At 39.3% G+C, this 25,505-nt stretch overlaps 1 protein-coding gene across 4 annotated transcripts in view; it reads right to left on the bottom strand.

Annotated features, from left to right (window-relative positions):
* OXR1 (oxidation resistance 1) overlaps positions 1-25,505 on the bottom strand; it is a 226,608-nt gene that overhangs the window by 118,373 nt on the left and 82,730 nt on the right. For 3 of the 4 annotated variants that reach the window (XM_027657070.1, XM_027657072.1, XM_027657075.1), the window contains exons 2-3: positions 20,861-21,026; positions 13,675-13,871 (exon numbers count right to left, since the gene is read on the bottom strand). In XM_027657070.1, coding sequence (XP_027512871.1) covers positions 13,675-13,871; positions 20,861-20,919 — 256 coding nt within the window. In that variant the 5' untranslated portion in view covers positions 20,920-21,026. The remainder of the gene's footprint in view (positions 1-13,674; positions 13,872-20,860; positions 21,027-25,505) is intronic. The other variant, XM_027657071.1, reaches the window with a different exon arrangement.

Below are 25,505 nucleotides of genomic sequence, written 5' to 3'. Positions count from 1 at the left end.
GAGCATTGCAGAACTGGAAGACAGACTCTTGTTTTCCAAATAAATAATCTCATCAATTTCACCAGCCTTTTTGGTAGGGTTCTGCTAGGAAAGGTTGTGGCAAATTGCTCAATCCTGCTTGCACCAGTGAAACAAAATCTCCTGGAAAAAAATTTTAAACCATACCAAAATGAACAAAAATGATCTGTATTGAATAGATTGAGCTGAACACGTTTGTGCATTATTAATGGCAGCAGAATTACAACTGTTGGATTACAGCCTAAATAGACTAAAACTATTCTCTTTGTAAATCACTTTAATACAAGAAGATGAAAGTCCATTTAAACCCTCTACCCACCAGCAGATATTAGAGCTGTTTACTAAGTATGCTTCTATCAAGTAACAGGTTTTATAATGTCTTTATCTTGCATACAATCCCACTTTTTCAAGTGAAGAAGGATACACTCAAAAATCACAGAAAATATCAAAATGGCATGTAAGGACTGCCATAAACTTCAAGACATGTAGCACAAATTAGAGTGTTTATAGAAGCTTAGAGAAAGAAAGCATAATACTTCATTAATTGTTTGCTGTGAGTTTAAAGCTGATGAAAAAGAAAAAGAAAGAAAAAGGCAAACATCAACTTCCCTCCCCTACCTAAAGAAGAAATGTAACTTCCAAGAGTGGGAAGACTTGTTCTCTGTTTCTTTATATCCTTACACTCTAGGAAACAACCAGCTGTGGTAAAGGGAATACAAATATTAAACTGAAAGCACATTGGTTCCCCCACCATCCATTAACTTGGCAGCTTATGGCATTTTCCTGAGTGGGATACGCATCAGGGGCAGCTTGTTTCAAGCAGTGAAATTCAATTATTCTTTTACTGAAGACTCTGGTATTATTAACAATCATTAAGAAAAGAAAAGAAAAAATTATTTAAAATCTTTAATTATTCTGTATTACCTTGATCAGCACTTCCTGAATATACTGTAAGAGAATCCCATTTATGTAATTTTCTCTTGCTATGATGGCAGACTGCATGACACAGGTTTATTACACTAATATGTCTACAATGTTAGCAAACAACTGACATTAGCTGGCTAACAAACTTCTCTGCGTTGCAAATACCTTCTTTTATTAATATGAATTTCCTCACTAGAATGGAATCACATTCCTAAGTATTTTTCCACATAAGTGACTCCAGCAGGATCATCACAGGTGTCACATATAAATTAAATTTGCCTTCAAATAGAATTATTTGATGACGAACTGTTCAACATCTTTATTGATGACAGGGACAGGGGGATTGAAGGCACTCTTGGCAAGTTTGCCTATGATGCTGAGCTGTGCAGTGCAGTTGAAACTCTGGAGGGAATGGATGCCATCCAGAGGGATCTTGACACACTGAAGAGGTGGGCTGATGCAAACCTCATGAAGGTCAACAAAGTGAAGTACAAGGTCCAGTATCTTTGTCTCAGCAATCCCAGACACACTTACAGATAAGTGACTGAGAGCAGCCCTGAGGAGAGAGACTTGGGGATGATGGTTGATTAAAAACTCAACATGAGCTGGCACTGTGTGCTCACAGCCCAAAAAGCCAACAAAATGCTGGACTGCATCCAAAAGAGCATGGCCAGCAGGTTGTGGAAGGTGACTCTCGCCCTCTCCTCTGCTCCTGTGAGACCCCACCTGGAGTACTGCATCCAGTTCTGGTGCCCCCAACATGAGAAGGACATGGAACTGTTGGAGCAAGTCCAGAGGAGGCTACAAAGCTGCTAAGAGGACTGGAGCAACTCCCCTATGAAGACAGGCTGAGAAAGTTGGGTCTGTTCAGCCTGGAGAAAAGAAGGTTGTGGGGACGCCTCACAGCAGCCGTCCAGTATCTGCAGGGGCCTACAGAGAAGCCGGAAAAGGACTCTTCATCAGGAACTGCAGGGATAAGGCAAGGGAGAATGGGTAAGACTTGAATGAGGGGAAATTTAGGTTAGATATTAGGAAGAAATTCTTTACATTGAGGGTGGTGAGACATTGCAACAGGTTGCCCAGGGAGGTTGTGGATGCCCCAGCCCTGGCAGTGTTCAGAGCCAGGTTCTATAAGGCCTTGAGCAACCTGGTCTAGTGGAGGTGTCCCTGCCCATGGCAGGGTGGTTGGGACTAGATGACCTTTAAGGTCTCTTCCAACCCTCAACGTTATGATTCTATGATTCTATGAACAGCCTATATTCAAACTGGTATCATACCAATTATCCCTCATGCCTTGGGGTTTCATAAAAATAACATTAGACTGATATTTGTTAGAACGTTATCCCGGTTCTTCTCTTATCTGTGCTATATTGGAAGTAGACAAGTTCAGAGAAATGGATCCTTCTGCCCTAATCCAAACATTGCAAAGAATCCCCAAAGCAATCCACCCCAAAGCAATTCCCCCTACCTCTTCCTCCTGCCAAAAAAAAAAAAAATAATCAATAAAGACCTCTGACATAGACACAGTCTTTATGATGGAACTTACAGCAAAAACATACTAGTTGCATCTGAAGATTTAAAAACACTAGCCTTGGGGGGAAAATTATGCTTTACCATAGAGTTGATCTGCAAATAGTTGTTGAACTGAATTCCTCTAGCAGCAAACCCTACATTTTATGCTGTCACCTGGTGGCACTGTTATACCACCTGCTAAATCTCAGTGCCTGGCTCTGAGAAAGGCACGTGGTGCTGCTGTTACCCTGGGCCTCCCAGGAAGGTCTGGAGTGGAGGGAACCAATTGACCCGGACACTGAGTTTTGCTTTGGATTTAAAAATAGAGCTGCCCTCCTCAAACAGGCATGTTGTTGGCTTGACATTGGAGAAGAACAGGTATAATTACATTTCAAGGCTGATGTTGGTATCAACAATTGGAATTTGCACATAAATTTCATATTTCTGATACTCCTGACTCCAGTAACACACTAGCCAGCTAACTGAAGACCTGGGAGGTTTCAATGGGACAAATACCAGAAGAAAGCTGTTGTATTACTGCTGATAGTTTTAAGGGAACTTATTTCACTGAGCAGTCAAACATGAAGATCATGTAATATAACCCCCGGAAAATAAGAATAATTGCAAATATTAACAATCTGTCCTGCTGTAGAAATAATGCTTTTTAATCATTTCTTTTAGCAAAGATAGAACAATCTATAAATTGTGCTAAAAAAACCCCAAACCAAACCACAAACTCACCATAATGTGCATCTCCTATCTTCCAGAATACAGATAGTACACTAATTTACAGGTAGCTAACAAACATTCAAAACCGAAGCATCAGTTGTGCTGTTAAGCAACAGACACAACTGATAAGCAACACTGTATGAGGTTAGATACCACTATACATAATTTTGCATTCATACATACTATGTGTATTGGTTAGAAAAATATGATCCCACTGAAGGCTTTAGCAACTAAAAATCAAATTATATTTAGATTTTTGCTCTCTATTTTTACATCTTATTCACACATAAGTCATCCTGACAGTAGAAAAGGGGCAAGTATCAAGTCTACAAGGGAGAGGGTACCTAAAACATGCTAAATGTTCCCACCTTTTCCCCCTCACAGAACTGTAACGGAATGAAAGCACTTCTTAACAGTATATTTGAAATATAAAGTACATTAGATAGAAATTCCCTCACTATTCTTTAAAATTAATAATTTCTTAATACCAAATGTGATTGATAAGAATGTCATCAGCAGAACAGGAATCAGAAGTACATGGTCCAATTTTATTAACAGAACATTGGATTATGGCATGAAACAGGGCTTTTCTAATATTATTTTCTAATATAATTCTAATAATATTTCTAATATTATTTCTAATCATTATTTGGGCTTTTCTCAAGTGAATATTTTCAATAGCTCCTCTCCTCCTCACTGCCTGGGCTCTGCTCTTCTTTGCTTGCACATCTACCCTCGTGCTGCTCTTTTCTGGTATTGGTGCTTCACTGACACTGCATTCTTCATACCTGTGGTGCTGCCACTCCTTTTCTCCAACACCTTTACCCTCTTCCCATACCCAAGCAGAGTTTATAAATCTTGGTTTATTCAAATTAATGATAGATCTCTCAGACATATGATTTCAACCATACGAAATCATCTTTCAGCCCTTCTTTGCGAAGTAATATGGATACAAGTTATAATAAAGAATTTTTGTTCTCTCAGTATGACAACTTCACTATTCATGTTTAAAAAACAAATATCCTTTTTTCAAATTGTCCCCAGTTGTCATTTAGTGCACATATAGCCCAAAAATACAAAACTTAAATCGTTCAAAAGAACTTGCAGCATGTTGTTCTTGCCAGTGTAAAGAAAAACATTTATTGCCCTGAAGAAGAAATTGGCAAACTATACAAAAGAAAATGAATTTATGCTTTTTCTGTCTCTGGTGAATGAAATAAGAAAATTGATCTGATTGTTTATGGCAGTAAAACAGTGAAGGAGATGGGCTTCTAAAAGACCATCAAAAGCAGGAACCTCATTCAACGAATACTGAGACATTGAGTTGAACCCAATCCACCTTTATTAATGGAGCTTATTGGAGAAAGTGTTTTCTGGCAGGTTATTTACAATCAGGTGTAACAAGGACATGGTATTCCTAGAAAATACACTATTCCACTTAGATATATTCTCATTTAAACAGACAATTCTTCAGAGCCATCTTGTCATGGAAAAATATATCCTCTTCTTTTCCAAGAGTCTGCTGTAGGGTTCAAAGTGAGCCCTCTACTTCTCAAATTACCTGTCTTAACTCTCATACTTTTTACTTGAGATGAATTACAAGTCCATCTATAACCCTTAAAGAGAAACTCAGCATGTAAAGAAGGCCAAACTCCTTGACTTATATGGCTTGGTTTTCCAGCAGGCAGTGAATAAGAAACAAAGTTTATATTTTACAACTGTTACATTATCTTCTTCTATCTGACAGGTTTGGAATGTATGCATTCAATATTCATTTAAAAAATCACAAAAAATCAGTACAGGTTTAGATTATTGTCAGATAACAAGAGAAAGTTGTTCTACTCTAGCTAAAAACTATCAAAGCCACCAAAGCCAACTCAGCTGTGGATTATGCAGTTGTAACCCAACAGGGATTTATCTTCTTCTCCTGGAGCTGAGTTTGGGACACACCACTAGACGACTTTGTGCTATCTCAGAGTCAGCAGTGGTGGTGTTCAGCATTTTTCTCAGGGTTCACAATGGTGATAGTTTCTCTCTGAGATCCCAGCAGATTTCAATACCCAACTGATGTCAAGGTTAGCAGCTATGTTGGGAAGTCTTGATCTGAACAATCAGTGTCTCATGTTTTATTAAAGTGTGAGTTTCTAGTTCTTAAATAGAACGTGTCATTTAATTTGTAGACTGAATTTAAGTCAGTTTCTCAAACCATCATTTAATTTCCTAGTATATTTGTATGTTTTAAAACATTACTATAGGGAGGCCCTGTCTTCTCTGAGACTTATTCAAAGCAAGAACATCGGAAACTTGGCAAACTATCAAACAACCAATCTCAGCACTGTTTTACATACAAATGAAAAGGGAAAAACATAATTTAAAGTGCAAATAGGTGGCATAAGCACCTAATTCCATATCCAAGTGGCCACACAGGTTCCTAAACAAATGTATGGCTAAAGTGCCTGAGAAACTGCAAGTCAACAATCCTTAGAACTGATCATCCTTGCCACATTTCCTCTGGCAGAGGAAAGAGACTGTCATTCTATCTTCTGCAAATTAAAAGAATAAAAGAATCTCTCAAGCATACTAATTAATGAGATTAATTGGAAATATAGCAGGCTGCTGCCACTGTTTAGTTTTCATGAACATAGTTGGCCAATTAGTATCTAAATTTATAAAAAGACTTCTTTCATAAATGTTGAATATTTTATGCTTGTAAAATCTTTGCATGCTCCTATGTGCATACTAATGCTCTGTAATTGTGGAATGCTCAACATTACAACAATTCCATGATAAAATCCAACTGTTCTTCCTGGCCCAAGATAAAAAACAGGGTTTAGCAATAACACTCGGTTCCTGTAGGGTTTTTGAGGGAAAAGCATAACAACAAGCTGGTTTGTTAAAATCCAAAAGGAACTTCATAGCAAGCTGTCCTGGAGACGATCCTAAACCAGGAGCTCTGTCTCCATAAAATCACACTTCACTTTTAATTATTTAGCAATATAAAGAGAAAATGTGAATACAGGAAAGGAGCCCAGTACATGCTGGAAGATATTTGGTAGCCCCTCATGACCAGGAACAGAAATATCAGACAGTGGGTGGGGTCTGTCCTAGTACAATAAGAATGGCTTGAATTAGATCATTACCAGCCTTCAAGGAAAGCAATCTGCTTGTACAGGAGAGAGACAGTCCCATCCCATCAGCACAGGCCACATGGTCACAGCAACTGAGGAAGGTTGTGCCTCTTGCACCACGATCAGGAAGAGCTGGAGGCTGTCCAGTGTAACCCATTCATAGCACCAGCCAGATTTGCACACTCTGTCACCGTACTGCAAACGAATTTCTGCTTTAGTGTAGTTATTGATATATATCATCAGATTTTGATCTTAGATTTCATGCTCACATATATGTTCTATGGAAGGAAACTCACTGGCTTAACCATCTCAGTGTTAGCTTCAAAGGGACTGGTGCTCAAGGAACATTTGAGATGCTAGAAATCATGTCTTTTTTTTGAGTCATTTTTCTCTTCTACAGAAGAATTCCAATGAGAGAGAGACTGAAGGTGATGCATCCTCTTTCAGCTGAGAGCTTAGAGGTCAGATCAGTTTCTCTTCTTTTCTCCCCCAGAGATTCAGATTTTAGTGTCCCACTGTTAGCCGATCTTGCAAGTTGAGTAGCTTGCCTCCAGAACTATAACAGATTTCAGCTTTATCCTGCTGTTAAGCAAGAAAATTAGAAAATCCTGAAATATTTCTTGCCGTAAATGACTCAGCAGATGATACGATAGCAATCTATATGATTAAAACCAAAACCAGATGCTAAGAAGAGGGACATACTGAGATGAAAGGACATTAATGAGCATTCCTCTTATGTTGGATGCTGTCTCTATAGCTCAGAACTCATTTATATTCAAAGGATACAGTATCTGTAAAGGACAAAAGAAGGATACAATTGGCTTTTAATGCCTCCAAGTTTTAAATACTAAAAAAGAGAAAAACAAAGACATGAATAAATGCTTGCTTGCTCATCCAGAGTAGCTATGTGATCTGAATCACTAATAAAAATCTTCAGGAAGGATGAATGAATAAGAATTTTGCATAGTTACTGTTGCTATGAGAGACACTTTGCTTATTATCCACATGTTCCACAAATTATTTCCCATTCCTTATCACTCACAAACAGGTAATGAGATGCTAGGAAAATGGCCTCCTCCTCTAAAAGTTTCTCAGATCATATTTGAATGGAAGTAGTGAGAAAGATACTTCTCAAAAAGGACTGAGTGTTTAATAAGGAAATTGTAAGTGCAGTGAATGGGACACAGTCAAACTGCAAATGTGTGCAACCAGCATCTGGATCCTCTGAGGCAGAGTTGGCAGCTTCATCTCCCATCTGTCCTTCTCTAAAAGGGAGAGAATGCAGCCAAAATTTACATCACCTGCTGCACCAAACTCCATGACTTCTAACATACCTACCTATGTTACATGCTTTGCTAGTATTAGCAACTAACAAGAAAGGTAATTTGGGAGTGACTACAGAAAGGAACAACATTCAATTCTGAAAAAGAGTAGAAGCAAATATATTCAACTGCCAAATGATAAGAAGAACATTTCAAAGACATGTTTAGAAAAACACTGGAGTATTCTTTGCAGGAAAACATCTCTACAGTAAATACACCAAATATCAGATCATGCCCTCTAAAAGGAATAAGATATTTCTAGAGCATCCTGGAAAAAATCTCTCAGAGCAGGAAAGGATTTGTACACTAAAAATGAAAGTGCCACAATGCTATGTCTGTCCTTCTAATTGTTTTATGCTTATTTGAGAGGAGAAGGCAAGAGTCAGCCCTCTAACTCTGTTTTTAGTAAGTGACTACAATAGCAAGTCACAAGAAATGAACTCCATAAGACTCCCGGCTTGATTGTAAATAAGTACATATTTTCAGGTGGATTGATGTTTTTCTTTTCCAGTTTTGAGTCCAATAACAGATTCACTGTAGTGAATGGCTATGGCCATTCACACCAGCTATGGCTCCCTCACACCAGCTCTCCAAAAAAAAAAAGCTCCATCAGGGTGAGAGATCTCTGAAATCACAACGAGGCTGGTGAAGAGACTTGAACACAAGTCCTATGAGGAGAGGCTCAGGGAGCTGGGGTGGTTTAGCCTGGCGAAGAGGAGGCTCAGGGGAGACATCACTCTCTACAACTACCTGAAAGGAGGTTGTAGCCAAGTAGGGGTTGGTCTCTTCTCCCAGGCAGCTATCAGTAAGACAAGAGGGCACGGTCTTAAGCTCTGCCAGAGGAGGTTTAGGTTAGATGTTAGGAAGAAATTTTTTACAGACATTGGAATGGGCTGCCCAGGGAGGTGGTGGATTCTCTTCCCTGGAGGTTTTTAAGATGAGACTGGATGTGGTACTTAGTGCCATGGTCTAGTAACCATGGCAGTGTTGGATCAAGAGTTGGACTTGATGATCTCAGAGGTCTTTTCCAACCTGGTCTATTCGATCCTATCCTATTCTATTCTATTCTATTCTATTCTGTTCAGCACCACTTGAACAGATATTAGTCCTGCATAATAGCTTAAGATGAACAGATTGTGTGACACCATATACATTTAGTACTAAATATGTACGAATTCACACTTAATCGGATAGGTCTGACATATTTTAATGCAAGTAACAATTTTACAGAAGCAGACTGGAATGTATGTAAACAGAAAGAAAATGAATCTACTGCATATGTAAACAATATATTTATTTATGCTTCCAAATTATTGTAAAAGTCATTACTTGAATTGACTCATTGGAAAGCATATAGCACAAGGGGTAGGTATAGTTATATTCACTAAATAGAAGCTGATCAGTTTTCATTTAGTTCTCCCTTTCATAACAGGAGTAATGGACCATGATTTATTAATCACTTGAAAAAAAAGATTATGCTTCAGGTATCTCCATAAAATCATCTATACTCTCGCACCTTATAAACACTCTCTTATACTGTTTTGTGCATTTGTAATAATTCTTGTGATCAATTATTACTTATATTTATATGCATTAAATTCCTTAGAATATCCATCTTCTTTTCACAGTAATACATTTAGGAGTTCTAAATTATTAGTAGTGACTTAAGGGTGCTGGTTGATAAGAAGCTCAACACGACCCAGCAGTGTGCTCTCACAGCCCAGAAAGCCAAACATATCTTGGGCGGCATCAAAAGCACCATGGTCAGCAGGGTGAGGGAGGGGATTCTGCCCCTCTACTCTGTTCTGCTGAGACCCTACCTGGAGTATTACCCCCAGCTCTGGAGTCCCCAACATAAGAAGGGCATAGACTTGTTGGAGTGAGTCCAGTGGAGGGACACAAAGAGGATCTGAGGGCTGGAGCACCTCCCCTATGAAGATAGGCTTAGAGAGTTGGGGTTGTTCAGCCTGGAGAAGAGAAGGCTCCAGGGAGACCTCATAGCAGCTTCCCAGTACCTGAAGAGAGCTTACAAGAGAACTTGAGAGGGACTTTTGACAAGGGGATGCAGTGATAGGACAAGAGGGAATGGCTTTAAACTAAAAGAAGGCAGGTTTAGTTACTAGGAAGGAATTCTTTATGAGAGCGGTGGGGCACTGGAATAGGTTGCCCAGAGAAGTTGTGGATGCCCCATCCCTGGAAATGTTCAAGTCCAGGCTGGACGGGGCTTTGAGCAATCTGGTCGAGTGGAAGGTTCACTGCCCATGGCAGGGGGTTTGGAACTGAGTGATCTTTAAGGTCCCTTCCAACCCAAATAATTCTATGATTCTATGACTAAACTAATCCCAAATAAATTTAAAGTAACTACCCACTGAAATTTTGTCTCTTACAAACAAGATTGGGAGCCCACATGAAAATCAGTCTTTTCTCAATTATCACTTAGGGATTAGCTACAAGACAACCGTTTTGGAAACTCAGTAATTTAAAATGTATTTATTCAGAGCTGCTTATCCCACACTGATTTTGTATTAGTTAATTCAGAGTACTAATATGGCAAGGTCAAGCTAGTAGAAAATATTTTCCTGATTAAGAGTTCTACTGATCTCATTTGCAAGAGAGTATGAAGAAGGAAAGGGCTTGTTCCTTTTTTTTTTTTTTTACAAGCGAAATATGAAACAAATTTTTTAAAAATTAACTACTGGAGAGAAGGGAACAATCAGTATTTCCCAAGTGTCCTCATGCTGTACACTGCGTACACATATACATAGTCATGCACTCTGTCTAAACTACTAAGTGTGTGTAGCTGTAGAGCAATGGCTTCCACTGATAATAGAGACTGTTCCAAAAAAAGATGCCTCCTGAGACAGTTGATAGTTGTCTTCTCAATGAAATGAGCTGTGTTAGCAAGAGCCTGTGTAGTAATATTTGCATTAGGATTTTTATTACTAGATACAATTTTAAAAAAAATTGCTGCATTCCTCTTCCCCTCACCAACACTGTAGTCTAACAATATTTTCTAGTATGAATTACTGTCCTGTTTCATAATTTCTTTTGCCTGACGAGGAAAATATTTTTATGCAGCCATCTTATTTTTAAATCATGTATTTATGCTATACCAGTGCTGCAGTTTTATTTTAATGGCAAATAGAACCCCCTACAAAACCAGGGTTACTAGGTAAGTAATCTACTGGGTATATCCTCTCAGAAGTATCTAAGCACTACACACTAGGCTTTCATGGCTCCTCAAGTGCATGTCTTTATAGGGTAACATTAGCTACTTCATTCACCTTAATAAATTGCTAAATATCTATCCTTTGACATGATACCATGAAGTAGAATCCTGCAACCCTTCAGATGGGTCCTACAAGCAACACAGCTATGATGCTGTGCCAGAAAGGAAAGCTAATTGTAGCTCTTGTAGTTGGACATGGCATTAAGCTGATCCAGCCTTACTGCTTTGAATTCAGGTTACCCATATCATTCTCCACTGTGTAATATTCCAGTCCCCTTTTTAGAGTGCTGAAGACCCACCTGGGTCTTCCTTTTCTCTTTTAAGGGAGTTGCTCAACAATAAGCACTTCAGAAATAAGTGGCCTGAATTTTTAAGTGCCTGAAGCACCTAAAGAGTCTAATTTTAGGTTTTTATTTTTAAGTATCTTGGGTGCTGTTTCTAGAGTTCTCCAAAAAACTTAATCCAACCCACTATGCAGACTGTTTTTCCTACACTCATCTTATTAATCTAGGTGTTCCCACTCAATTTCTTCACACCAGTTCAGCGCTGGAGGTGCAGGAGCCTTCCTGCCTGCTGAGCCTGCCATATGGAACAGTTATTTCTCCCCCTCACTGACTCTTCATTTTCTGTTTCATTTTAACCGAGCATACAACTTGTTCCCCAATGCCTATTCCTATCAGTTCTTTTCTCTCTTACCTACTTTTCCCCCACATCTAAAAAGTGCAACTGCAGTCATTAAGTTTGGAGAGCATCTGAAATGCAGTCTGTGGGAAAGATGAAATGCAAAATAACTATCTTGTGCATAGCTCTCTAAAGTAGAAGAGGTGCTGATGAAATTTTAAAATCTCTTGAAATTAACAGATATTCCTTCCTCATTACACAATCAACTTTGAAAGGTCTGAAGTAAATATGTGTATACGGGGACACAAAAAAATTTAAAAAATATTCTGATGCTAGAGACTATTTTGGAACACAGTAGATACAACTGCCTGTGTCTACTCACAGTAGATGCAAGCATATACAAGCTGCTGTAATTTCTTCTGCGAAGCATGTGTGTGCAAGCTAAATGCTCACATGTCTCTGGATCTGCAAAGCAGAGTGCAATTTATACAATGATCTCAGAAGTGCTTCCTGTAGAGCCAAATTAAGAAAAAAAAACACAACCATATTTTAAAAATAACTTTAAATAATAATAAATAATTGTAAAATGAAAAGAAGAAAGTCAGCTGAGGGCATTACTTTTCTAACACATTTTCTAAATCCATTTGCTCGATCTTGGACACAGATTGCTTTAGGTAGAACAACATGAAAGTAACAAATTATTTGTTTAGACTTTAACTATTAGAAATTATTTTTGAGACAAGTCACAGAAAATTTCTTTTAATTCAAGATGGTGATATAGCTCACAACTTAACATATGTTGAGGTTGATGGGAGCTCTAAGAAGGTAATTGATCTTTCTCTCAGGTTATCAAAGCCATAGACTCAATATCACAACAACTCAGTCAATACAGTAAACATGTTCATCTGGTATCAGTATTGTACTGTCCAAGATTAAACCTTTCCTTTTCACAATATTCAGGAACGTGTGCCATCAAACATTTGTGAAGACACAGAAAAATTCTTGTCTCTTTAATTTGCCTGTCAGCAAAAGTCAAACATTATGCAGTATGCAATAATACTGGCTCCAGCAACTTATTCCTTGTGGATTTAGACAAGTCACATAGACAAGGCTGTATGTATAAGAACACAATACCAATACATCTCCCATGGGTCAGTCCAGACAGGCCACCTCGCCCAGCGCTCTGTACAAGGATAATGTAAGACGATACTTGAGAAAAACATGCAAGCTTTGCCACTTTCTGTGGTCAGTTACTCTCATACTTCCCTAGGGTCCAAACTGTTGTTCACAAACGTTAATATCTGTTTATGGGCAAGTTGCCCATGAATGCAGTTTTCTATGGATACACTGTGCATGTTCCAACAGGATATGCAGAGAGGCAGTGGAGTATCCACCCCTGAAGACTGTCAAAACTCAGCAAGACAAAGCTTTGGCTGTTCTATCTAGTGTTGGCTGAAGTCCTGCTTCAAACAGAACACCAAACTATATAACCTCCAGAGGCCTTTTCCAGTCAACAAATCTGTCAAATCAAGTGCTACACAATATTCAAACAAAATATTCAAATGTATTAACAACATTCTGTTATTACAGCACTAAGCTTAGATCTGAACAACTAGTGCTCAGACCTTGTGATCACTAGAAGCACACCTCAGTTACTAACAATGATGGAGTTAATGTTACAAGAATTGTTTAAAGGTTCCCAAAAGAAACTGCAGTGAGTCAAATTTAACAAGCAGATAAATGCAAACCTGGGTCTGTAGTTCCATATACGACCGTGTTTTGGGTGATCACAGAAGAACATTCAACTATGGTCAATTTGGCAATAACATGTTTTAATCCTGAGTTAGATTAAGAACTCATTTTGATGATGTGGTGGATTTCTGTTCACTATTACTGTTATGCAACCCCTCCCCTCCCACTACTCCATCTCCTGCTTTACATACTGATGCACAGGAAGTTCCACCTGAACATGAGGAAGAATTTCTTTACTGTGAGGGTGACTGGAACAGATTGTTAATTCTTCAGGATAATTTGACATCAGCATTAAGATATGATATCTTAATGTTCATTGTGCGTGTTTGTAATCTTAGTAGCCAACTGCAGTTAAGCAAAAGAAATAAACCACAAATAAACAGTAAGACCCTGCTTTTTTAACAAGGATATTTGATTTTGTCTCTGAAAGAAAACTCACCAATGGTGTAATACCTCTTCAGATCACTCCTCCGCGGATTGCGCCTCTGGGTGTTTGTGGTGTTGTTCTGCTCCTCCTCAGGAGCAGCTGTCTGAGTGGCAGGTAAAGATTTGCTGGGCTGAGGTGTCTGAGCTTCAGCTGCCCCCGGGATGCATCCTGGCCCACTAATATCCACCGACTGGGACTTTTTCTTTAATCTAAAGGTAATTTAATGCAGTAAAGTATTATTAATCATCATTCTATACCTAGATTATGTATAAAATAACAGCAATATATTCACTGTACAACAACTCGGGCATGTCGTAGCAGAACACAGAACAGCAGTGATAAATTAGGTCTTGTATTAATATCCCCTTTCAGCTTCTGAATCAGTTACAGCACTTCCATCTCCCATGTAGCTGCAAATGGTAAACTGCCCTCAGATCAGCCTGCTGAGCTGCTTGAAGGATCAGTCCCTAATCTATTTCCAAGATAAGCTGCCCACAATTACCCTATAATCATGTTTCCAGGCTTAAGTTTCCACAGATGAGGGGAGTACAAAGAAATTAAATCATTTACACCAAGTCACTGAAAGCCTCAAGAGAAAAGAACTGATGGACGATTTTCTGAATTCAGATGTAGCTCTACAACTGCATTTCCCATTCTGCAGTAGTTTCAATATGTTGTTTCTCAAGAATCCCACTGCAATAGCAGTGAACAGAGGAAAAGAAAATCTCTGTTCTGCAGAAGAAATCTGTGTCATTCAATTCATTACTGGCATCCAGGTACAGTACAACTTATTAACCACTATTCTCTGAGCACGACCATCCAACCAGTTTTTTACTCCTCTAGTTGCCCACACATCCAGACTTAACATCACAACTTGTCATTATCGATCTCCACTCTTCCTCAGATCTAGTAATTTTATCAGAATTCTGAGCAAAAGACTTAAAACAACTCTCAAATCCTACTTCAGAGTGGAGTGAGTACACTCCCATCACTGATTTACAGTAGTTCTGGCATCTTCACTGTCTCTAGCAACATAAAATAGAGGCTATTTTGCTACTAGAGTTATTGGATAGAGACAAGTGTCCCGTTATGATGAAGTTCAGTACATACATATCGGATTTTGTCAATACTTTTCTTACCTTAAGTCTCTACAAATGTATATAGTTGACTACATGATTTGATCCTGGAAATAAAAGAGGTTTATGGCATTGCAGTGAGATATGGATTTGTGATGAAGGGATCATAACAACTTTGAATTTTGAAGCGAGTGAAGTAAAATGATAAAGTTCTGTAATGCCAAAGGATAATTTTATTAGGCTAACAACTTAATGCTAAGCAGCATCCCTTCCTGCACAGAAGCTCTGTGCTTTCTTATCTTTCAAACATTTTCTCCACGTAGTGGTTGCAATTAAACAGCATGAGTTACTGCACAGAGAATGGAATCTGCTAGTTTAACATATTAACTGATTAAATAATATCATAATAATAACTGCTCTAAGCAGATTGTCATCAGGGTCTGGAAGGTACAATAATGTATCAAAGTGAATGTAGAATTTTATGAATTACACTGAAGGCAAAATTACTCTACTCATACAGGGTATTGCTAGTCCAGGGAAGGGACCAGCAGTCAGAAAATTAGTGGTTAGAAATTACCTTCTCTGTGTCGTCCATAGAGAAAGACTATTTTCACTAGAACCTTATTCCTAGACTAGTCTAGGGTGTCTTGCATTTGAAGGAATGCTCCTCAGCTCCAATGGCTCTCCACAAACAGTTCAGGTTGACAGGGACATTCATCCCTCCTATATATAAGAAAGGCTACACTGGATCATCTAGACAAACGTCTCCAACAATTCCATCAATGAGAAGAGTAGAGACAGATATCCCCCAGGATATCCTTCCAGAGTCCAGTAGATTCTGGTTTACGGATTTTCTGAGTTAGGTAATGCACCTTCGGAGTTATTGTCCTTAATTACTCCAGAACTCATTTAAACTAAAAGACTTAAACTTCCAAGTCCACTGCCCTTGTCATTACGGGGAACTTCAACTTGCCAGAAATTAACTGGGAGCATCACACAGCTGGTTTAACCTAGGGCAGAAAATTCCTAAAAAACCTGGGAGAAGAAAAGAAAGTTCTGTTGATTGAAATGATGCTCCAGAAATGAAGACTGTTTTAAACACTTCTAGCTTTAAGCCTACAGCTGGTCAAATATATTTACCTAAAATGAAAGCTGGAATATTTCATTGACTCATTAACAATGAAATGGTGTTCCATCATAACGTTATTCTGACACATTGCTGAATATGCCATCTATCGGGTCATGTAAAATTCTCTATAATTCCTTACCACTTGAAATATTTGAAGATTTAAAGGATTACTTTTGAGAAGAAAATCACTAGTTTTCAAGAATACCCCACCTCAGACCACAGCTTCCACTGTGATTGAAGTGTCTTGCTTCCATGTTGTGCAAAATAGCCGTGGGCAAAGAAGCTACAAAGTGTTTAGTACCTCTCTGTAATCTTGAACCAAGACAAGTGAGGCCTAAAGATCAATAAGTGTACATATGTTCTGCATTACACATGTCTATGCTCTGCCCCAGAGGAAGACAACAGGTGAGTAGAAATAAATTTTACAAATTGAAAAATACCATTATGATTTATATTCTCAATTGTGTTATGAACACATTCTTCGCCACCAAGGCTGTCTGAAGGACAGTCCAATTAATAAAGCTGTCTGGAGGTAGCTAATAAAATAGCTTGCTGCACTGTGGGGAACACCAGATTGTTTTTACAAATATACTCTGTCTATTTTTCTAGAATCACATAGGAATAAAGGGATAATACCTGTCATTTGAGCAGTTAAATTTTCACATGGCATTTTTCAAGTGACTTATGAAAGACTCCGTTGAAATGCCTGTAGCAAATTAATGTCCAAAAACTTAACTACTCTTGCAATCACGAATAATTTAAAAATAAGACTTCCAAAGCACTAAATACCAAAATTAACAAACAAGAGTATGACAGCCAAGCAAGTGCACATAATATCGTCAAAATGTTCTTGAAAGACCATGGTGACAGTGCTTTTGCAAACAGGAAAGACAGAAAGATACAGGGTCTGAATTAATTCAAACTGCAATAACAGGGTCAGCTGAGTAGGACACACGTTCAAGTAAGGACACAATTTTATGGGAATGACTTGACAAAAGCAGGCAGTTCATTCAAATACATCTTCCTTCAGCCCACCTGAGCTGTATATTGATATACAGTCATGGCTAGCAAATAGTTTCAAAAAACATTGCAGTCTTTGAACTGTATCTTCACTAGACCACCATGTCTTGCGAAGAAAGTCTGAGTTCTGCATGTGTTTTGAAGCCAAGAGAATTAATTCACTGTAAGCCTGACCCTTCCCCCACACCCTGCTTTATTACTAGCTTTGTGTTGCATTTGGTTTTGGAGGTTTTTTTATATTACAGCTGCATAGTTGGGCTGAAATGAATTATTCTTCGTCAGAGAGGAATCTGAACATGAAATGCCTCGAGATCACATTCCTCATTCTTGCTTTATTTCAGGCTGCCTGCTTGTAGAAAAATAAATAAAAGATATAAGAAATACTGTGGCAAATCCTTTTTATCTTTTACTCTATGTATTCTGTAACAGCCTTCAACTAACTTTTCCAAAACAGGCAGCACAAGGGCTTTCAATATTGCCTGGTGTGACCCAAAATGCTGCTGCAGACAGCTGGCAGACAGCATGACAGTGACGGCTTCAAAGTCAGTGCTGCACTAGTTGGGCTTGGAAAAGCATATCTGATAACAAGGACAAGGTCCTAACTTGAGATCTGAAGCAGAAGGTGCAAAAATTTCTTTCTCTGCAGCTATCATAGGAGCTTCACAGGGAGAGAAAACCATGCAACAAAAAAAGGAAAATCTGCAGCCTTTGGAACCCTGACCTGGTCACTGCTGTTGTCTTCTGGCTACTGGTGGCGTCTGTGAAATACGGTTGTCCTCTCACAGGCACTTCACAGCAAAAGTGACTCATTCAGAGGAGAAGCTAACATGGAATAACTCTGAAGAACCAATTGTTGACAGCTAATCAAGGAAACCCATCCTGGGGCAAAGTTAAAGTTGGGCCAGAGCTGGGGTGATTCAGCTGCTGCTGATTGGGTCTGGAGATGCTGTGTTTGCTTGGAATACAGCTAAGCAGCACCTCAGCTTTAGATAACCCTGTTCAAACATACATTTGACACACCTTTTTGAGTAGTTCAATTGCACTATTGCTATAAACCATTAAATCCCCATTTTCTCCATTTCTGTCTCACTGTATTTTCCTAGAACAGATGTCGCTCACCCCAATATCTCCATCTGTCCAAGACCTTCTATGCATCCTTGGTGCCTCTAATCTACTGGACAGAGGCACAAAACCCAAATGTGCCTCTCAGCATCTTACTGGTTACTAAGTCCAGAGGATTTTCTCATTCAGCTAATCCAGGAGGAATGACATACCTGTAAGTAGATACAATGACTAGCTGTTGAACTTGCACTTTATTTCTCTATCTACCCTCTGCATGCAACCGCAAGGTTTTCTACTGCATTTTAGAAACCTCTTGAGAGATGCTTTTACCTCCTCCTGCCCAGCTGGCATCCTGCACTCCCCAGCAGCACCTCCCAGGAATGGGTCACTTGGAACAGAGTCTTACCAGTTCCCTCAAAAAGAAAATGTGGTCAGGTGTTTGGGTATCAACCCCTAAGCGGTGTTGATACCCTAGGCACGCTGTACATATGGAAAGTCCTGAAGTCCTGGGGCTAGTGAATTCCCTGTGAAGTCTGCTATAGAATTTGTGAACATTAGGAGTTCATCCCTGGCATTCACTACCACAGAATAGGTTTCTATTCCATTTCTAATAAAATGCATGCCTTTTTTTCAAACTGCATTTTTGTAAAGTAGGATGGAAAAAAAAATAAGGCATTATTTTCTTAACAGATCATGAAAGTACCTAAAACCATCATGGTTGGCAGTCCAATTTGAAACAAAAGGCAGGAGGGGGGAAATAAAAGTGTTTAAACCATAAATTTATGGTGGAAACAAACAACAATACAAAGCATCTTAGGGGCTGGGAATCTGTACAATTAAGTCTTTGTGAATTTCTAAGTAAAAATCCCTTACTGCAAAAAAGATTTGGAGAAAAGCCTAGCTCATCCTTATCTACCGAGTACAAAAAAACCCCTCTTTGTGCCCCCTGTGACTATTGTAGAAATTTTACTACACAGTTAATAGGAGAAGCAAAACCATTCATTTGAAGAGTGATGTTTATTCTTCAGAGATGCATTTAATATTTTTGAATGCTCAGAAGAGTTGATTATGAATTTGATTTCTTTGTAGTGAGAAATGTGATTTAAACTGATGTCGACAGCCAGAATTTATCTGATTCTGGAAAAAAACAGGTAAACTACTGTTTTAAACACAACAGTGCAAAGGTCTGATGACTTTAACACAGGAAAAGGCAGAACCGTCATGCTCCTCCCCATCCCCCCCATCCTCCCCTCCTCGCCCCGTCCCCCAGTCCCTGCACCAACTGCATAGACTAGCCCCCAAGATAGTTATTTTATTCCCCTGTGGACACACTGGTTGTACCCCCCAGCCACCACACAAATCTGCATTTGCACATGGCTGGCATTTTTTGGCTAGTTTGGCAAGTCGGAGGGATCAAGTAAAAGGCTCCATTTATCACCTGAGGCTTCTCTGTGTGCTTGCAGCATGAGGCAAGAGGGCTGCTAGAAAATATTCTGTTTAATGCTCTTGAGTATCCCCTGGTTATGGCCCTGGCCATCTCCTCCCAAAAGGAACATAGCAGGATTAGACTGGTACAGACAAAAACCACTTGTGATCATGATGAGTCGGTTCCTCATGGGAAAAGACAAAACAGACTGTGGGAAGGAGCTGCCAGCAAGGGACGAGCACAGGGACCTTTACAGCCATCAGCCATCGGAAACAGGGTGGCAAATGGTTTTACAGTGATGGTAATTTCAGAAGAATCAAATGAAGGCAAGCAGCATGTTTGGGGCAAACACAGCTAAATACTTCTTGGAATGACGTATATAATTGCTTAATAGAACTAATAGCACAGGCTAGGAGTATCACTCGGTACCGAAAACAAAGACAGGAGTCAGGCGGAAAGCAGGAAAGCATTCATTAGGCGCTGTAAAGCATGCAGGTACTTCAGCAAACAAATTCCTCAAGCCAGGAATTGCTGGAAGATGTAAGGTTTTCACAAGGAAAGAGTCACTCAATGCATGCTCCATCTCTTGTATTATCGGTAAGTATCCGCTACTATTTAAGTACTACAGGCAGTGAGCGTGCAACATTCTTGTAATTCCAACCTGAATTGGTCATTATGAATTGCAGAGGAAAGGAAACCACAAAGAATATAGGATGCCATTAAATCAATGTCTGAGAGTAAACAAACAGATAAAAAAACTGCAGTAAAGCCCTTCAGTCTGTTACTTTATGTGTTGATCATGCAGCAGAGTTTTCTGAAAATGCAAGCATCTTATGAGATCATTTGATGGCACAAAACACGAGCAAGATGACGTTCACATGGGTGACGACATGAAAGCATTAGGAATGAAGTCACATCTACACAACCCAAAAAGCAATTCTAAGTGGCAAGTATGTATTAATAATGCAACAGTGAGCCCAGCTTCAGGAAAGGAAACAATAAAGGCATGAGAGCTATGCGCAAAAAAAAAAAAAAAGTGTCATTTCAACATCATATTTTGCTCTATACCCCAGCATTATGTATTTGAGCAAGTACAGCAGCATACAAAATGCCTTTTTTTTTCTCTTTACACACACTATCAAAAATTACCATGCAGATACAACGATTTTCAATTGTCACAGTACCAGAAAGCAAACCCAAACCACCCTCTCTCCACCTCCTAGTCATCCTTATGGAACTGGTCACAGTATGTGCAGGAAAACTGCCACCGTCCCTCTCTCTGTACCAAAGGACAACGTCAAACCAGAAGTTTTGACCAGGCTAGAGGGGAAAAGATGAAGAGTATATAAATGATTGAAAAATTGCTCTTTTGCTGTGTGGAACAGGCAATCCACACCCTTTTAACAAGATCTATAGACAACACTGGAACTTAATGTGTTTCAAGGGCATATCACAGAATAAAGACTTACAAAAATGAACACAAACCTTGTGATTATTCCTGGGAGCATGACAGCACTGCTACAGGTAAACCCTTGGAGGATCATTTACAGAAGACATATAGATTGGTTGCTGCCAGGTTACATCCATGAACTCCAAGCGGGAGAATCCAGAATCCACTTGTGGTTCAAGTGTGACAAGGCATTCTCACTGCCTGGGAGAGAAGCGTTAGTGAGTCCATGGGCAAAGGAGTCAAAGAGCTCTACACACCACAGATGGGCTTGGAGATGTACATTTGCAGGAGGATGAGTAATGGCAGGAGTAGGGAGGGAAGTGATGATGATGATGGAGAGGAAAATGGCAGTGGTCACGCTAAATACATAATGGAACTCGAATAGTCATAGCATAAACCATTCATTCTTCTTTTCCTGCCTAAGCATGTGTAAGGATTAACAGCTCAAGATCATATGGCTTCTCCATGGGGTGGTATAAAGTTTTACAGCTGTTTTACATGGTGGAAATAATATGGTCTACAACTAAGGTTTGTGTTTTGTCAGGTATCTGAGAATTTCTTTCAGGATCTGTTCTTTCAGGATTTTGAGAGGGTGGGTTGCAATGCTGTACTATTTGCTGACAGTTATCTTGATTCTGGACATGTTTTAGAAGAGATGTGTAAAGTAAATTACTATTTTGAATTTTGCTATTTTGTTAATAGCTGCTATACTGTTATTTAAATAACTCCCACTAGTTCCATTTTCACAAAAGCTCTTCCAATGCATTATGCAAATCTACTTCAGTACAATTTTCATGGGTCTTGAAATTTCCAGCTCTGTCATATTCAGCACAGAAAAATTTTGCATAATGGCTTAAAAGTGATTATGATTTCTATTTCATTCTTATTTGTCTCATTAATGCTGCAGCATTATATCTATTGCAGCTTTATTTATAAGGATGGATTCAAACTGTCCAGACTATTTTAAGGTTGTATTTCTAAGGAAAGCCTTTACTTCACCTGATTAGAAGTAAGTTTCTGAAATCTCTTTATTATGGACTATGCAATGAGCACCCAGATTCTATTCCCCTGAAAATTACTGGGAGATCTTCACACATCCTGTACTATGGAGGACCACATCCTAAATTACCATCTTCTCTCTCCCATACACTTAATTCAGGGTTTTCAAAGTGTCCGGTGGTCTGTGAGCTACATGGCATACCCTAAGACATACAAAATACCTCACTTACAGTGAAGCCATACAAATTCATAGTATTTTTCCATGTAATTAACTTTGTCATAGTATCAATTATTTTCTGTGCTAACTGCAAGTAATTTATACATCAACAAAGCCGTTTTATCCACGGCCTTTAATTTAGGCAATTGCATTAACATTTCCCATTCCAACCCTATGCTTGACTGCTTTCTGAGTTGTTTACAAGTCAACTGCAATATCCCCGGGCACTTATGTTCCTGAGGTTGCTGCGCTATATGCAATCATAACACACATACATTTATGTAGTCAAATTTGGAAGCAAAAGGGCCTTTTAACTTCTCAAAGAGATGACAGAGGAGGTTGGAAGTTACAATGCTCTTAGACAGATTTGTGTGTTCTAGTTCTACCATCTCTACAAATAACCATCAGCACAGTGGGCAAGCATAGCTCAGGTTCAAAGAATGTGGATATGCTTGTCCTGATATATGGAAATATAAATCTGCATATTCTTCTGCCTTGCACAGTAGCTTATACAACTTGAAACAACTTAAAGACTTCTTTCAAAATATAAAACTAGTTTATACATCATTATTATCTCTATTCCATAAGATATATATGGGATGAGACATTCTGATCTCATCACTGAAAATTCTGTGAGGTATAAAGGTATTTTGTGAAAGGGGAAAAGATGATAAACAGCAGGAGAGATCCAGCCAGGAGCATCTGAGCCCAGGCAGGTACAACAGCCCAGTGGCTGCAGTGCCTCCAGGCAAGTGGGGACCTTTTGGTCTGGCCTTCCTCCTGCAGCTGGGCAGCCTGCCCTGTCACACCCTGACATCCACTGCCTTGTTACACAGTGCTGCCTGGCAGCTGGGAATGCCACCCCTGGGGCCAGAGGTGCAGCAAGCAAGAGAGTCTCTGCCTTCAGTGTCACCATTAAGACAAGCTGCAGGGAGGGTAAAGACCACACTCGGTGACCTGCCAACAGATCATGGGGCTGAGGAGGGGGGCCAGTCCAGGGCAGCAGAAGCACAGATCTCACAGGAAATCATCCAAATTCTCCTCATGCTCCTTCCCAAATGGAATCCCCTCTCGTCTTCCTTGAGCCACAAGATTCATCCACATACTGAGGATGAAGTGCCCTTTGGGCAAAGTCTCCTTGAGGAGACTAAAACATCTAGCATTTCTCCTTCCTAGGAATATAAATTGGTTCTCAGAGTGTTCTGCAGGATATAATAATACCAGGTAGATCTTTGTGGAAGCACTTTCAAAGGCAAGTTAGAAACTAGGCAAAATGGGAAATCTTTCATCATCATTGCCAAAGCAGAATTGAATTTTTGCCTTTCAGCTTACACATAACTCAAGTATTTCGAAAATATGAATAAATAAGTATAATTTTAGCATTTTAGTGAAATGTGCAGAAAACATATAGACAGTATAAAATGAGCTTTATACTGGTTAGCTTTTTTGAGTAGTATTTGCTATATACATCACATCTTCCATTGAAAACATGTTAATTCAGGCTCCTTTTTCTTGAGGGAGTTTCACCGGGCACTAGCCATACAGGCTTAAAAAAATTCTTGTCTTGTTCTTTTTGCATTTCTGATTCATAAATCAGGTTAGCCAAGCTTTTACTAGATGGGAGAGAAGTATCTTCAAAGATACAGGAATATTTTATATTTAAACAAGACAAAATTATCCTCCTACCCTTCTGGCAGGAGACCCTCTGGCTCCAAGCATTGAGCTCTGACTAATTCTAACCAGCTTTCTCTTCTCACCCAGAGTCTGTAACATGGCAAAGAAGCTACTGGCATTTCCTCCAGAGCTCCAAGAATGGCCCAGGGGACTGACTGGGGATGCCAGCCCATACTCTGTTCATTCAAACACTGCAGCTGCACAGCAGATAGAGATCCAGAGCCCTGATAAGGTCCCTTCAGACACAATTAGAAAATGGGAAATCTGTTCATTACACCTATTGAGAAAAGGCTATCTTGAGTATATATGTTTTCATGTCATCACCCTAAAAAGTAAGGAATGCCCCTTGATAAACTGACTAATAACGGGTTATTCTGAGAATCTATATATAAAGGAGAAACATACATCAGAACGGACAGGTTGTGAAACAGTGCTTACTTATTTAAAAACAAACGGAAAACCCAAACAACTATATTGTTTCTCAGTTTTGTGGTAGTAGGAGGAACATTTTCAACGACTTTTTACTTTGTGTCCACAAGAGTGTAAAGGTTGTAAAGACATTTCTGTATGTCTTCACTCTGCAAGCACAGCCCACAAGCACTGATGATACACTTCCTTGGCTGCAGAAGGGACTGTGCACCGGGGCAAGCTCTGCTGGACCGAGCAGTCAGAACCACAGGAGACACAGGAGCTGCAGGAGTGAGAACAAGGGCATGAGCAGCCCCAAGAGAGAACAAAGTGACTGAGCCACTGAACCCAAATTGATCAATCTGAACCCTAGGAAATGTATTCTGGGGACAACAAACTATGACAAAAAAAGGAGAAAGAAAACCCTCCAAGAACCTTAATGTTTCTTATACTATGAGATTGTTTGAAATTTCAACACTAATTTCAACTTTCCCTAACTGTGGGGACAGAAAAGAAGTAAATTCTAAAAGTCTGCAGAGCTGTAAGCAGGAGGCACTGTTGGTATCTATGCTAAGCATATATTTTTTAATTGGATATGGGCTCACAACGGACAGTGCCTACAAACTTCATCAGGTACATTAAAGCTCTCTTCATTCCCATCAGTCCAGTTTTCTCCTTGTCTTAGCTTTCATTTTAGACTAAGAACTATGACCTAAGAACTACTACAGCCAATTTCTCTTTTCAAGTTGCCTTACAAATACAATTCCCTCTTGCCTCTTAAGATGATTTAGCCCTGGATCCTTTCAGGTCTTCCCCTGTAATCCTGCTTTCTGCTCCCATTACCAAGCCACTATGCTTTGATGACCCAATGATCAAAGCATGTCACCGGCTGCTGGAAGCCACTGAAGATTTAGCTAGCAGATTTCCCCTATTTTGAAACACCTGTCTTCAACAAAAGTGCCACAATTCATTTTGATGTCTCCCATTCACTGAAATTAAGTCACTTCTAGACTACACAAAATGTTGTCACCACCAGATCTCCTGCTGCAAGTGCCCTGAAGGCTGTGTCTGTGCACTGTGCCAGGGATGTGGGCTGCTGGGGGTGGCACAGGTGTCCCTGTGGCCTGAGCTTGAAGCAGGCAGGGTGGGTATTCCATTTACAACTGTGACAATAAAAATAAATATGTCCTCCAGTCCTTACATGATTCATATTTATATAAATATGTAGGACTCTAAAAAAAGTATATATTTTAAAACATCTATATATTTTTAAATATTTAAATCACAAAAGATATTTTTCAGTCTTTCCTATCATAAATATCTATACCCTACTTCTATGCCATATAGTAAAACTTCAATGTTAGGAAAAGAAATTGCTTAAG

Source organism: Corapipo altera, unplaced genomic scaffold, assembly GCF_003945725.1.
Source record: "Corapipo altera isolate COAL_440 unplaced genomic scaffold, ASM394572v1 52b, whole genome shotgun sequence".
NCBI classification, from domain to species: domain Eukaryota; kingdom Metazoa; phylum Chordata; class Aves; order Passeriformes; family Pipridae; genus Corapipo; species Corapipo altera.
This window is presented reverse-complemented; position numbering and strand designations above follow the sequence as displayed.